Here is a 16,405-nt window from a genome sequence, read left to right as displayed (position 1 = left end):
GGGTGATGAACCAGACATGGAAAAAGCACTGAGCGTCCTGGAAGTGTGGCAGTGCATTTCATCTGGTTCGTTCATAACTTGTGCGCCTTCGAGCGGTTCCACGCTGCCGAGACATTGCCCTCGCTCCAACGTGGCACTGTACGGGGATTGATTGACAACAAAAATAGAGGTGCTACCCTCAGTGACTTACATGGTCGCGAAAGGCACCAGCAAGCCTTTCTTCGTGCAAACACGGGCATATGGCGAGGTGAGTGCAACAGTGACGGAGAGACTGGCACAGTAGACTGACACCGCCGTTGACGAGTTTGCAGGCACCTTTATGTCCTTTTTGACGAGTACCTTGCCCCCAGCGGATGGACTGTCTGCCGGCGTCGAATCAGAGAATGGTGAGAGCTCTGTTCCTGCTGGTGCGCAGTGAATTACGGTGTCGTGGCGGGAGAGAAAAGCCCATCCTAGGATGATCAATTCGATGGCGTACGGAGCATTCTGAATCATGACGCGGGCTGTGCACACCGCTGTAGGGTGAATACTTTGGGCGCTGGCTGCACGGAGGGAGAGCCTGGAAAGTGGCATCGTCACTTTCCGAGGTAATCGTCTAACCTTGGCGTTCATAACGGATGCGGCGGCTCCAGTGTTTATTAGGGCAGATGCGCGAACATCGTCCACAATTACGTCTATCACGTTTGATGGGCTTCGCTGAGGGCTTTCGCAGTTCGATAGAGTCGCAGCCCTTGCCTCGTCGACAGCGATGACTAGTTTCCCTGGTCGCGTGAGAGCGGACATGGCCGTATCGGCGACAGTGAGCGACGCCGTGGAGACGGTCAACGGCGGGTAGATGATTCGGGGGGGGACGTCGTTGACATAGGCGGCGTTTAAAAAAGTTTCCGTGGTTTTATCGCGCTTTGTTTCACTCCATAATTGTGCTTAAACGTAAGTGGTTTGCCAAAAACGCCGAAGTTTGAAAATAGCTTTAACAAATAGGTCAATTTCACCTTTTTTTAAAAATCCCACTGATTGAAGTCAAGGACGTCATCTACCGTAGTGCGTAAAAAAACGTTGCATTATTTCTGTTGCTAACAAGTTATAATAAGTCACATGTGGCCAAGTCAGCCTAGCGGCCGCGTCGTTCATCGTGTGCTGAAAATCGGATATAACTCGTTCAAAATAATTGTCCGCGACATAATAACATTGCAGCAGCTTCTCAACAACAAATGCGAGGCCCGGTGTTATGGTACAGCAAGCTTTGTCCTGAGATAATTCGCTTGACAACCCGCAGTAGCGGCCGCTCGATGCTGCGGGCGTTCACAATACATGAGTGCTGCTTCGACAACTTAAGAGCACCGCTTTCGCGCCAAACTACGCTCAGAGGACGAACAAGATAAGGGATGCATCACTGTGAAAGTTCAAGCCTGTTAAGTCCCCCCCAAAAAGGCATATTATACAACGAAATCTCTTCCATCTAGTTTCCAGTGAGCGTCTTCAGTAGTGCGCTCATGTGTTGCTTCCTCTCTTCTGATGGACTAAAGATAACTAGGTTCACTCTATCTGCAACATATGACACAAAAGCAAGCCACTGTCATCTAATGAAAGCTGTCATACATGCTTACGATTGTCGAACAACTCCAACTGCAGTTCTCCATCTCGTGCCAGAAAACTTGTGCCAGCCGACTGTGAAGAGAAGTGTCTCCAAGTATTTTGCTTTATTAAAGAATTGCTTTTACAATACTGCGTTCTTGTGCTTCCGCGGATATAATATTCATAGCAAGCCGCGTTTTTATCACGACATTTTGTGGCTTCGGGCATAACAGGAGGGAAAGAATGCATGTGTGCTGTACTGAAAACGCCCACTGGAAACTTGCAAGTACAGTTTTTGTTGTATAATATGAATTATAAGGGGGGGGGGACTTACCAGCTTTGACCTTTCACAGTAATGCCTTCCTTATCTCGTTCATCCTCCGAGCGTTGTCTGGCGAACAAGCGGAACTCGTACGTAGTCGAAGTGGCACTCATGTAATGTGAACGCCCGTCATCGAGAGGCCGCTGTTGCGGGTTTGTCAAGCGGCTGATCTCGGGACAAAGCTTGCTGAGCCACGACACCTGGCTGCGCAATTGTTGTTGTGGAGCTGCCGCTTTGTGATCAGATCGCGTTTGAACAATTTATATCCGATTTTTAGCACATAACGAACGGCGCTGCCGCTAGTCTGCACTCACAGATGTAGATGGAGTACTACAAGAGTAGAGCGACTGTTATACTTTCGCGAGATTTCTTTAATCCCGCGGGGGAGGAGTGGAGAGTTAGCCGCAGAATTTACTCTTCCTTGAAGGCAGAGTAAAAGAGACAGCGAACTGTCTGCTACTTAGTCCCAATGCAAGGAACTCCCGCCTCGACGTAGCGTGACAGGGTCACGAACTCCCTCCTAAGCACACGGAGTACAAGCTGGCGCGAGCTTCTGGCCGACGCCAAACAGCGATACGCCACGCTGCAACACAACACCCATGCCGTAACAAGACTAGTCAAGACAAAGCTCATCGCTCGGCTGAGACGCACTATAACTTGTTATCAACCGAAATAATGCGACGTTTTTTGTCACGCGGGATTGTAGATGACGTCCTTGACTCCAATCAGCGGCATGTAAAAATAAAATATAAATAGCTTTTTTCAGAAAAATATTTTCAAGCTTCGGCGTTTTTGGTGAACCACGTTTAAGCAAAATTATGGAGTGAAACGGAGCGCTATAAAACCACGCAAACTATTTTAAAAAAGAGTGCAAATATGAAAATTAAGATGTACGGATTTATGTTATCCTCAGTTTAACTTGTTTGCAGAAATAAATGCCTCAAATACAGGTATTTTATGCTAATTGCCATGTTTGTGATTGTTTTTTCTCAAAAGTGCTTCGACAGGTAAGAGAGTTAATATGCTCACAGGGTTATATTCCACATGTTCTTTCAGGGGAATAAATATTGTGACGACGAAGCGCACCGTCTTTTTTCCTCGGTGCGCTCAAAATTCAGAAATAACAAAATTGGCGGAAATGTGTGTTTTTTTGCGGCCAACATTTGTATATCTTTTTTTTTTCGGGCGAAAAAACATTTTTTTAACATAACTAACTTCGAAACCATTGTTCTGGGTCTCATTCTTAGGTCTGCAGTAAATACCATCAAAATGCCGAATGGTGACCCGGACCTCGTGTTCGGTCTTATTGCACACACACTAGGCAAGTCGGGCGCGGCGGGCACGTTTCAGCGATTTTCTCAGCGGTGCCGCATTGACAGCTGGCAGCGCCGCGTTGCGATCGGCGTCTGCGGTGGTGCCATTCTGTGACCCGGAAACTGACAGGTTTGCATGCCTCTCGGTGCGGGCCGATCATTTCGGTTACCCTGAGGCACGTGCGTACAGCCGTGACAGCTTACAGGAGCCGTGAATATCTGGTTCACGTCGTACTTATTCGGAACCCTCCTAAGGTTATGCGAAACTGCATGTGCATACCGTAAAACAAGTGCTTCTTGACCCTTTGTGGAGGCACGCTGCTAGGATAACCGTCCAGCTTTTCTCAAGATAAACGCGCTCCGAGCACCTGTTAGGCTGGAACGGTAAGCGCAACTGATTGGCGAAGCTGGTGGCAACCCAACGATGACTACAACCCTATGACGACAACCCTATGATGAATACACAGCGAGACAATACACCACTTCAAGAGCTCGGAATGAAGGGAGTCATCAGGCAAGATAGCTTTCTGAGACCGTGGAATGTACTCCCGACATATCTGTTGGTCGTGGTTAAAAACAATGCTTAGTCAACATTCCGGAGGCAGCCGTTCACTGGAAGTTCAATGGTAAAAGAAATAGACTGTTGAGAGTTCTTAAAACAATACAACGTTCTATCTGCTACAGAGGGCGCGGCTTAGTGAGCTGGTACTGTACATCACGGCTGGGCAGAGATACTCCGAAAACTATTCGGGAGTACAGATACCGAAGTACATATAGTGGGAGCCTAAAATAAAGATACTGAAATGCATTAGTCTTTGACGTTACCAAATATTTCCGAGACACGTTTGAAAACCGAAGAAAAAAGTATCGCAGAATAGAGATAGAGGAATGTAGATACAAGAATACAGGTACTGCAATACTTTATTTCGATAAAGCTGAGGCTCCACAAAGACAATTGATAGGTGCAGCATACTATTGTGCATACAACTGCGGTGCATTGCAACTTGCTAGTCATTTATATCGCTCACATCACTAACAAACCCCTGTGAATCAAGGAAAGTATGCATTAATTTTACGCACAAGATTTTCCTGAGAAAGGTGTTGTGCCAACTGCACTTAAGGAACCGCAGCTTCTCAAGTAGGCTTGCTTCCCTACAGCGTCAGTTCAGCCTCAACACAGCACCCACGAACGATAAATGTCTCCCCACACCTAAACATGAGCACAAGTTTGTGGTATAGAGAATAAATACCGCTTTCGTGGTCGGAAAGTCTTGCTGCATCGAGGCATCTCTTCGTGTCCGTTTGCCGCCCTCGCTGTGTCGCCGACCGGCGGCATACCGTTCCAAAAAAAAAAAAAAAAAATCTTCCATCCCCCTAGAAAACAATTCGCCTCATTTACGGCAAAAAACAACTGACGAAATGCCCGTGTCCCGCGCAGCATCGCGGTATATCTGATACATTGTAATTGTATTTGTATCTCAGTAGTGAAATACATTTTTCAGTTGTATTCGATACAGAAATACATGTAATCAAAAGTATCTCTAACACTCTCTCGATGCTGTCGTATCAGGGAGCTGCCCATCCCTGCTGTACATGCAAGACAACCAAAGAATTATGTAAGTGCTGTTGCGGCAGGCCTTTGCGGGCACCGGAGACTCTGGAGGAAGATGCAGAGGCAGCATGAAGTTACTGACGAGAAACTTAACGGGGTTTATTTATTTAATACACCGTTTACATGGCGAGCATTTCCTTACATTACGTACATTTTCGTTTTACATGACCAACATCTTTTACATGACGAAGATCTGGTCGAATGAGCCCGTGGGGCTCATTATAAACGGTTTCTTTTCCCCAGATCCCTAAATGCGGGATTCGCTTCATGTTGGGACGGTCCAATCACGTCACACACAGGACTACGGAGGGTGCCACCCGCCCAGGTTAACGTCCTCGACTAGGGCGTGGCCACCGCACTGTGCACCTGTGGCACAAAGGGGGTCCTTCCTTGACATGTGAAGGCCGTAATGTGATGGGTCACATGCTCGGACAACCGTGCGCATCAAAAGGTCCGAAGGTTCGCTCCGAGGTACCTCACCGCTCAATTATTATTTTTTTTTATTTACATATACTGCCGTCTCATTGCGAGACATTGCAGGGGTGGGTACAGAATTCGCTTGGAAATGAGGCATAACATAAAACAAATTAGCATACAAATGAACACTAAACTGCGTGATTTAACAAGCATATAAAAAGAGCAAGTTATACAAATGCGCATATAACAAATCAACATTGCATCAAATAACACTTGTTATTTGATGCAATGCAGTGGGACTGATTGTCATGATCGCTGACGCCGCTGTCTCTTCAAGAAAAATGTCGCGACCGGAGACCATTACAGTCATCTGGTATCTCCTTGCTGTGTCGGGCTGCATGCCCTATCGGGAAAACTACCATGGTGGATACTGGAAAAGGTGGTGGATATAGTGGAAATAATGCTGGGTATGCTGGAAATCATGGTGTAATAGTGGACAGTGGTGGGTGGCAAGGTGTACGTTAGCTGGGTAAGGTGGAAAGGATGGTGGACGATGCTGGAGAGTAGCAGCAAAATACTGGGTAGGGGTAGGAGACAGCGCCCACTATGGCGCGAATGGTGGAAAGCAGCGAGGGAATGATGGGTGAGGGAAATGATGGTGTACCATGCTGCACCATGCTGGAGAAGCTGCGCCAAACACCGTCATTATACTCGAAAGCAGTGGCAACTATGATGAGTATAATGTGAAATATTATTGCAGTGCAAATGAACAGCATTATGGGCGAGTTGGTAATGCATAATGCAGCAATGTAAAACTCAAATAGACAGGATCAAACTTATTTTGTATTTGTAATACACCCCTTGTGAGCATGCGTTTTCTTTATTTCTTATTGACTGACAGAAAATAAATCTACATTTTTGTGCTGAGTGGTCGAGCCCTTTGAGCTTTCGTTTTCAATGCTACATTTGTTTGCAGTCCACCTATTCTATTGATTACGAAAATATGCTCACGAGTGTATTGCTTAATTATTAGTACATTTTAATACGATTTTCCTGGCTGAGAATATTGATTCGAGCACGAAGAAAACGCAGAATTAGAGATCACTGCATAGCAGTTAATTTTTGGACTTCCGTGGGATGTACCTACCCGAGACCACGCCTGCTGCGCTTTAACATTCGCGCTGAATTTGCTGCTCGCTCACATTTATGATAAGGCTGAAAGAAAACATCAACATCATGAGCGCTACGGATGTAAGCGTTGAGAAAATGGTCCGTGAAATGTATGCTGCAACCGAATCACCTCGCGTAAACAGATTGACAATGTACTGTATTGCCAAAAAAATTTGCGGCTTGAGCCGAGAACCTCATTTCAACGGGGGCAAGGTGCAAAGCACAGCCGTATACTTAGATTTTGGCGCACGTAAAGAGCCCCAAGTGGTCGAAATTTCCGGAGCCCCCACACTACGGCGTCTCTCAAAATCATATCGTGCTTTTGGGACGTCGTGAAACCCCAGCAGTTATTATCTGAGCCGAGCAGCTGCTTCCCAGCTCCCTCCTCCTCGCTGCGAGTATGCGGCGACGCTGGTAGCGCCTTACAACCTCGCCTCCGAGATTAATGTCTACTGCCCGTCTCTGAGGCCGTGTTTGCCATAGGCGCTGTCTCAATGGCGGCGATGACGTCACGTCCGACAGCGTCGGAAGTGAAATTTGTTTAGGCCGTGGCCACTGGCGTCGCCGCTGTCGTCCTCCCAGATTTTACAGCGAAAGCTGTTATGAGATCATTTCACCGGCCGTTTTTGGTGCCGTAGTTGTCCGCCGCCGCCGCCGCCGGTGTCCGTAACCAGTATCGCTCGAAATAAGAAAAAAAACTAAATAAGAAAAAAATTCCAGGATGGAACGAGGTTCGAACCTGGGCCCTCTGCGTGGGAGCCCAGTATTCAACCTCTGAGTCATGCCGGTGCTTGAAACTGCTTTGCAAAAAGGTCCTATACAGGCTTCATGTCGGGAAGGAACCACATTAGCATATGCAATATAGCGTGGTAAAAGAGTAGAATAAGCACCAAGCGTCGCACAACGCGAATTCTGTAACCAGGCGTCACACAATGTGAATTGCGCAACGAGTAGGTTGTTAAATGCTTCCAACCCATTACAAAGAGCTCTGCCACAATTCTTCATCGTCATCACGCAAAGCATCAACAAAGTGCGCATAATGCCTTACATGCGTTTAGCAGGTACCACGGCTGTCTGTAGAATGACGAAAAATGGCACAGTGCCTACTGCCCTACTTCTCAATAATTACAATGATTTATAGCGTAGTGGGTTCCTCGCAAGTGCACTTCTGTTGGTTGCCAAGGAAGCCCATAAGGCTCCCATGATTCATTTCCTCAGGGTCTCAATAAAGTCAATTCTCTCTCTCTCTCGCTCTACGTTTCTCCGGTTAACGTATGTTATAAAGCGTGGTGGGACAGTTAAATAACGACCGGGCGTCACACAATATGCATTACGTAACTAGTGGGTCGTTTAGAGCTTCCAACCCATTACAAAGGGCGCAACCATAATTATTCATCGTCATCAACCGCCGCATCAACAAACTGCACATAATCGCTTGCATATGGTACCTCGCTTCTCCGCAGAACAACGAATAATGTCGTGCTGGGTGCTTTCCAACTTCCCAAAAAATACGCTTTGTGGCGTAGTGGGTACGTTGCTAATGTACATGTATTAGTAGCCACAGGAGAGTTTATAACGGGCTCTAGAAATGCCGCTCTTCCAGCTTTCGCTGTGACTGTGCTGCGCTTTCCGCGCAGGCCTGGCGTTTTTTCTTTCCTAACATGGCGGCGCGCTGCATACAACGTGGTCATGGCGTGGTGATTGTGTTTGTGCTGATGCGGTTGGTTTTTGTGCGTGCCCGTGCTTTGTGTTTTATGTTGCGGTCATTGACTTAGGCGGAACATCTTGAATCAGTATGATGCGCGGTACACGGCAGTCTAAGTGAGCTGCAGGCGCCAGCTTCCCAAGTACGATTCCTTTGTTGGTGATCATCATCGATGAAGAGTGCCGGAATAGTTTCTCGCAACGCGCGCTGTGGCATGGAGAATCGACGTGACAGTTCGTGCACATGGGAACTCACCATATTGCCTCTAGACCGACGGATGCATGCAAACGGGGTAGTCAGCCAACGCCGACTCGTTACATCACCTGAAGACCGGCGGACGTCGCAACGTGTAGGCTGCCAGCATGTTCTCTTGCGAAAGGTAGGTGGCTGTGAGAGCTACTGTGCGCACGTTATGCATTATTATTGCTCTATGCGTATTGCCAAGGGATATTGAATACGGTGGTGCTGAATGTCTTTGCAGTTGTGTTGAACCTGCTCCTGCCCGACGTTTGTGAACAGCTTAATCGCTACTGTTACAAAGCGCTTGGATATGTGAGACGGGCGCACTACCCGCCGTAAAACTGAAAGCATAGATGAAATTTTCGACAGAAAGGTGCTCGTCTTACACAGGTATTTAACAATCGTCACTGTATTTGTAATAACCAAACTAAAACAGTTATTGCTACTGCCACCGGGTTGTGCTGTGACTGGGAATAGGTGAGGCGCGATAAGTTGCATTTGGTGATGCAATAAACAACACTGATTATGCTAGCACTCTTGTGCACTCATAAGTTTTTACGTCGGAAATAACGGGCATTTGTTCAGAATCCGCCCCTGAAGGACGATATAATGTGGTAGGTGGGCTTCTGGGGAAGGCGGAATGGGGTGGGGGTTCGGCACTGCAGCGCTAGCGTCAACTGGCTGGCTGTGTATCCCCGTGGGCTGGGCGCCGGCATCGTTCAATGTAGATTTCTTTTGCCGCTGCAACGTTTGAAAGTTATAGGCTGTGGTTTCGGTATGTTTTTTTTTCCTCTTGCTCAACGCGGGCTAGCGAATCGCGCGTTCATTTTGCGAGGGGTAGGTAATTTGCCGCGAGAACTGACCCACTTGTGGTTTTAATAAGATTTATTTCAAGGGCTACCATCACGTGAACGCTGCCGGCCTGTTGCGAGGGCAAGTAATTGTCCCCGCACGGAATGCCGGCACTATTTCGCTTACGGCAACTCGCGAAAAAAAAAATAATATAACAGCCGGTAGTACCTCACCAGCTGTAGTGATTTGTAGTGCAATTTTACTGTATTAATTAAAAAGTCACTTAGTCGTAAGTACAGCAGACACGTATAAACTGCGCGAAGACGAGCGAAGCGCAGAGAACACACACAACGTGCGCTTCGTGTGTGTCTGTTTATTTCTGTGTACTAACATGTTGTCTTCGCCCAGTTTAAAGGTGTCTGCTGTATCTATGAACCAACTAGCCCAACAACATGCCATACTTGCAACAAGATCTCACTATAGTATCTATTTATTTGTATGAAAGGAGCAGTGTAAGACACATCAATATATTGATTACTAAACAAATAATTTATATTTTTTAATGGTGCTTTTTAAATATTTTTCAGGTTGCATGGAGAAATGCATCCCTTTTAACCGCTTCAATTATAGCCACCGAGGAACTACCGTGATGTATTGGTGAGGGTTTTCTGCAAGGGTTTTCTGCAGAAGCTGCTTGTCGAGGCAAAGGAGGAAGCATAACGCCAAGAAATGTAGAAACGGGAATAAACTTATTCACTGAGCCAGTCGGTTTTTTGCTTAGTGCAAACATGGTATTATGGTGCCTGTTTTGCCTGATAACACATTTGGAACCAAAGCTGAGAGTTACCAATTGGTTTTCTGTGGTTAACCTGTATGCCTTGTGTAACAGGCAAATATGTTTTGAAATATAACTGAAATAGCATTGAAAGGGAAATAGTTCATTGACAAATATGCCCGCCATCGCCGTAGCTGCCACGTACCTTGTACACAGCATAATTTTTACCCACCAAGGCTACCGTCCACCATCTGCCCACCTAAACTACTGTCCACTATCCACCCACCTTGTCCACCATCCACCACCGTCCACTATCCACCCACCACCGTCCACCATCCACCCACTACATTAATCCACTATAATGGTGGATGGTGGTTTCCACCATGTCCACCATTTGACTTTTTCCAATAGGGTGGTGCCTCATTTCCCGTCTCGGGAGGACAATTGAAGTGCTTGTCAGCAGGCAAGCACCCCTTCGACGTCCTGTTCGAAGAACAGGGGACGCCGCTTCGCTATCAGGGCAGATGCCGATCGTAGCAGCTCGTCCGCCGGCGGGAGACTCGACGTGAGGGTGACCAGGTGCACAGGTTGTCCGAGTGTCGGCGCGTTCTCCAAGTCACTGCTGATGACGCACAACTGTGGGCTCTTGGATTCGTTCCTCGGTGCTTTCTTCCTGGGAGTACGCCTACACACACACACAACCACAAACACAGGAGAGCAACCTGCCCGCACTGAGACACATCTAGGCCAAAACAAGATCATGTGAAAAAAACCTGGCTTAAATAGTACAACTCAAACACAAAGCAGCAATCGAAGCGTTTCCTGAGCTCTCGCTGGAGCTCTCAATTCCCATACAAGAATAAGCTTCATATTAAACTTCCCCCGGGAAAGAAGATTCTACAAGTGATGCCTCTTCCGTGGCCTACCTGTGTGCCGGCACTAGTAATCCGCTTTACGTCAACCAGTCGTCCTACTCATGAACAAAAGCCTTACGCTTCACTCTATCATTTGGTGCAAAATTTTGTGGCGCCAAAGCAACTCGTCAAGTTCCTCTGAGTTGACGAAAAGCAAACTGTCGTGCTGCGCTAACACAAGGAACACTATGCACATTTCACGCGAGCAATCGCACGTTCCAGTGCTTCTGGGCGGATGTACTATACTAACTCTGCTTTTGCAGCCACAATGTTCATAAAGCATACGTAAACTCACGCACGAACTCGTCGTATTCAGATCCACAGATTACACATGCGAATAAAACAATAGAGAAAAAAAACATTCAAATGAACCCTGAAAAGCTCACAAAGCTTACAAAGCCCCTCATCGCACTTATTGTGGCCTTCAGCGGCATCTCCATTTAGCGCAGCATCTTTCGCCGCTGATACCTTTTGTCTCGTATCTCGGGAGCGCTTGCGAGGGATGGCGATTGAAAAAGGCGGGAGTCGGAGGTGGCACGGCAAACAGACTTTATCAAACAACACGGCAAAACATTCAACAAACACTCAAAATGCACACATTCAAAAATACACGTCAATCAAATTCATCTAAACAATTTTTAACTTAAACTAAGTCTCGGGCTAGCCTAATAGTCCCACGGGACTGGCCTCTGAGTAGCATCCAAAATGGAGGTCCCTTACTTGTCCTACGGTTAGCGCAGCGTCTAAGTCAATCCTTCGTAGTCCGTGTTGCATCGCCCTCGCCGTTGATCAGCATCCGCCACATGAGCTTCCCGTTGCGTTCATCGGTAACCCAGTTGTCGTCGGTCTTGGTGGGTGAGGCCTAGTCATCTTCGGCCTTCTCTTCCTCGGTACCGCCCGGCCAAACCGATGGCGTGGCGCTCCGAAGACTATCGTTTGGGTGGCCGCCGTCCGGCCAAGAAAGCGAAGCACTGCCGGTGCAGCAGGAAGTACTGCGGTGACGGGCTGCAGGTCCGGGGAGCTTCAAAACGCGAAGTCCTGGGCAGTATACACTGGGAACATACATGCCAAAACAACAAAAAAATCTTGCACTCACAACTGAAGCACCGGCAGTGGACGGACATGTTTTACACTTATGGGAGGCTCGACGCAGTCTGATTAAGCGATGGAAGAGACAACGAAACAACAGAAGGCTAAAAGTACGCATCGCAGAACTTGCGCAGAAAGCCAATGAGTATGCTGAAACGTTATACCATATCAACTGGAAGCAGTTCTGCGACTCGATGCAGGGAACTCTACACACGAAGAAGACGTGGGCAATCCTTCGTAGCATGATGGACCCTACAACGACGCGAACTGCTACAAACAGAGTACTCAAACTTCTCGAAAACGAATATACGGGAACGGACGCCCAGCTAACAGACACGCTGAAAGCAATCTACGTTGGCGCAGCAGTGCCCCAGCCGTATGGTAAAACGGTCTACGAAGGGCCACCAAATCTAGAACTAGACCAACCTATAACGGCAGCAGAAGTGTACGCAGCCGCCCAATCGTTTAAGAAAAATACAGCCCCGGGAGCCGATGGCATCACGAATGCGATGATTCGCAACCTAAACTACAATAGCCTCACACAGCTAACCAAATTTTTCAACGAACAGGTCTGGGTGGAGGGAGGTGCCGTCCCGCAAGAGTGGAAAGAGGCAAATATTATATTAATACCGAAACCTGGAAAACCAAGACACCTTCAGAACTTGCGCCCCATTTCACTCACTTCGTGCATGGGTAAGCTGTTTGAGAAGGTAATACAAACACGATTAACAAACCACATAGAAAAGCACAGACTTTTTCCTGATTCAATGTTCGGATTCCGACCACATATCTCAGCACAAGACGTTTTCCTCCTTTTAAAGGAAGAAGCACTAAATCCCCCGAACGGCAGTGATGACAAAATAGTCCTAGCACTAGACATAAAGAAGGCCTTTGATACAATAGCACATAGCTTAATCCTAGAAGAACTTCAGAATATTCAATGTGGAGAGCGAGTCTATCAATACATACGCTCTTTCCTGAGCAATAGAACGGCAACCATAGGCCTGGGATCTACTAGATCACAACCATTTAGCATGCCAAACAGGGGAACGTCCCAGGGTTCAATTCTTTCGCCGCTACTTTTCAACATAGGAATGAGAAAGCTAGCGATAATGCTAGGAGAAGAAAGGGACCTAGGTTATGCGATTTACGCGGACGATATTACGATCTGGGCACATAAACGTTCATACGGAAACAAACAGGATTCCCTACAGAGAGCTATCTCTAAAGTCGAGAAATTCACCGAAGACGCAGGAATGGAATGCTCACAAGAAAAGTCCGAATTTATACGTATCCGGGCCCCGTACTCGAGAAAGCAGCAACGACCACACATAGAGCTACACCTAAACGGCTGTCCTATAAAGGTAGTGAAAACAATGCGCATATTAGGTCTGTGGATCCAGGAAACCGGCAAGGTAGATCACACCTTAGCCAACCTAAGGAAAACCACGACAAGCGTCGCGCGCATGATCTACCGAGTAACCAGATATAAGAAAGGTTTCACCGAAGAGGAAACAACCAGGCTAGTGCAGGCTTTTGTCATAAGTCGCGTAACTTACGGCCTTCCCTTTCAAAAACTGTCAAACAGAGAGACCTACCAGGTAAATGCTTTAATACGCACAGCATACAAGACAGCCATAGGACTCCCACACAATACCAGTACTCAAAAACTTGAAGACCTGGGGATTCATAACACATTTGAAGAGCTTGCAACGTCAGTTATTCTCGCGCAGCGGGAAAGACTCAACTCAACAGAGCAACGCAGAGCCTTACTACAAAAACTAGGGTATCCCTTGAGACCGCAACATTGCGGAGAACAAACACTTCTTCTACCCCATGAGGTCAGAGAACACATAATGGCATCTCCTGTTCCCAAAAACATGAGTGCAAAATATCACGCAGGCAGGCGAGAGGCCAGGGCCAGGGCATTGCAAAAGCAGTTTGGTCACAATCGGGACGTGTACTACACTGACGCCTGCAGAATAGCCAAAGACAAATACACTATTGTAGCCACAAGCCAAAAAAGCACGATCACAGCTACCGTACGAACCACCTCAGTTAGCACGGCAGAGTCAACAGCAATAGCATTGGCCATACGAGATGCCGAATACAAGGCCCCAGGACGCCCTAGTCATCTCGGACTCGCAGTCAGCATGTCGTCAATACACGACCGGAGCTGTATCAAAAATTACTGCGAAAATCTTAGGAACACACATGCAACAATATCAGGCTATCATTTGGTGTCCTGCACATGCGAGGCTAGAGGGTAACGAGAGGGCAGACGGTATAGCTCGCGGAATCAGTATCCGGGCACCGATCGAGACTCTCGACGAACCTCCAGTCACCTCACGCGACATCCTGGAGGCACAAAGGAAAGGCAAAAATTCAGCCCACCACACCCCAAACTCGATATCGGGCAGGCCAGGGACTGGCGCCGGTTACAAACTAACACGTACCCCAATCTGTTAATTCTCAACAAAATCCACCCAACGCAGTACCCGGACACATGTCCTTGGTGCAGGGAGCGGCCATCTCTCACCCACATAACGTGGACGTGTACACTCAGGCCACCCAAAATCAATTCGCCCTTATTGGGGAGAAACCCATTCGAGAGGCAGTGGGAGGTCTGGCTTGCGAGCAATGGTCGGGAGAGCCAAGTAGCTCTACTCGATCAGGCCCAGCGAGCTGCAAAGGCCAGTGGGGCCCTGGACTAGGGGACCCACCCACCTTCGCCCTAATTCCATCAGTTCAATAAAGTTTGCACTACTACTCGCTCGGTGTCTACCAAAGTCGACTGCTGCTTTCCTGGCCTCTCATGCCGCTGCCTCCAACTCCGGGCGCCTGCTGCTCTCGCCGCTAGTGCAACGCTGACTTTTTTCAGCTTCCTCCTACGGCGCTGCACCGAACAATGCCCGTGAGGCGACACACTGCGCACAAACCGGCGCAGACACCGCCTCGTCATTAGCCAGCTCGGCGTGACATGGCCGCATGCTGCACCACGCCTCCGATAAGGGACAGCGCCACCGCAGCGTCACTGGAGGCTTACGTCACCGACGGTGGTTATAAACCCGAGCTGCTAAGCTCGGAGGTTATCATTCCTTCGCCACCCGACTAAGCGCAGCGTCGCTATGCTCGCCCCGCTGCTACTACTACGTTAATAAACAGTCGTTATGTTTTATGTTGGGATGCGTCCTTCCATCGACACGGCATCCCACATCTGGTGACCCGGAAACCGAACAAACCGCACCGCTATGGCCGACACGGAAGCCCTTGCCGCTCTACTGCAGCAAGTGGACCAAATTCAAGAGCAACTTCAGGAACAGCAGCAGCGCATGCAAAACGGACCGCACTCGCCCGGCGATTCCGCGCAGCCTCTTGTGGACTACGCCCCCCAAAGCTCCGTTCCAACGGTCGCTGTCAACGCAGATGCTGCTACCACTGCGGCCGCCACCGGCCTGGACGTCTGGCGTGTCTCTGTCAAGCTTCCGCCATTTTGGGCGGACTCGCCCGAGGTATGGTTCGCCCAAGTCGAGGCCCAGTTCTCCCTGGCGCGCATCACACAAGACCGGACCCGCTACGACTACGCCGTCGCCCACCTGGACGCCCGCTACGCCAACGAGGTCCGGGATATCCTCGCCAACCCACCAACGGCCAACCTGTACGAATACCTCAAGACCGAACTCATCCGCCGGCTGTCACTCTCGGAAGACCAGAAATTGCGACAACTTCAGTCCGCAGAACTTGCCGAGCGCAAACCTTCGCGGTTACTCCGCCACATGCGTGCTCTCGCGGGTAACATGGAAGTCCAGGAATCTTTGCTGCGATCACTCTGGCTCCAACGACTTCCCCTGCACGTTCAGGCAATTCTGCGGGCTCAGCTGACGCTACCTCTCTTCCAACTTGCCGAGGTCGCTGATTGCGTCATCGAGGTCTCCTTGCCGCAGTTGTCGCCCACCATCCAGGCTGTCGCCGCACCGCTGAACACCACGGAGCTTGCACGCCGTATAAACGACACCGACCGGCAGCTCACCTTCATTGAACAACGCCTGGGTGAAGGTCTTCCGATGCACCAGCGCCGCCACTCGCAAAGCCGCGACCGTAACACCACTTCGTCGCGGCAACCCGACAACGGCCGCCCGTGTTATTACCACCGACGCTTCGGGGACAGAGCCCGGCAATGTCGACCACCCTGTTCCGCTGGACATGCGGAAAACGCCAACGGCAGCTCGTAGAGACGGCCGCAAGCTGCCAACCCAGAGGCCGTCGCATCTTCGTCACTGACCAAATCACGAAGCAGCGGTTCCTTGTCGACAGCGGTTCCGACGTCTGCTGCTACCCGCGATCCCATCTTCAAGGTCCTCGTCCGCCTACGTCTTTCGAGCTCAGCGCGGCAAACCGCTCTACAATCAAGACGTACGGCTCGCTCCGCCTGCACATCCAGCTCAGAAACTTACGCCGTGACCTTCACTGGAACTTTGTCA

The 16,405-nt window shown here is 48.9% G+C and overlaps 1 protein-coding gene across 1 annotated transcript in view; it reads left to right on the top strand.

The window, feature by feature from the left end:
* LOC125758913 (uncharacterized) overlaps positions 1-16,156 on the top strand; it is a 318,075-nt gene extending 301,919 nt beyond the window's left edge. Inside the window, exon 2 of the mRNA XM_049416684.1 lies at positions 15,437-16,156. Within this exon, the coding sequence (XP_049272641.1) occupies positions 15,437-16,156 (720 nt within the window). The remainder of the gene's footprint in view (positions 1-15,436) is intronic.
* Positions 16,157-16,405: the final 249 nt, after the last annotated feature.

Source organism: Rhipicephalus sanguineus, chromosome 6 (assembly GCF_013339695.2).
Source record: "Rhipicephalus sanguineus isolate Rsan-2018 chromosome 6, BIME_Rsan_1.4, whole genome shotgun sequence".
NCBI classification, from domain to species: Eukaryota; Metazoa; Arthropoda; class Arachnida; order Ixodida; family Ixodidae; genus Rhipicephalus; species Rhipicephalus sanguineus.
Note: the sequence above shows the minus strand (reverse complement) of the source record. Positions and strands in the feature narration are given on the sequence as shown.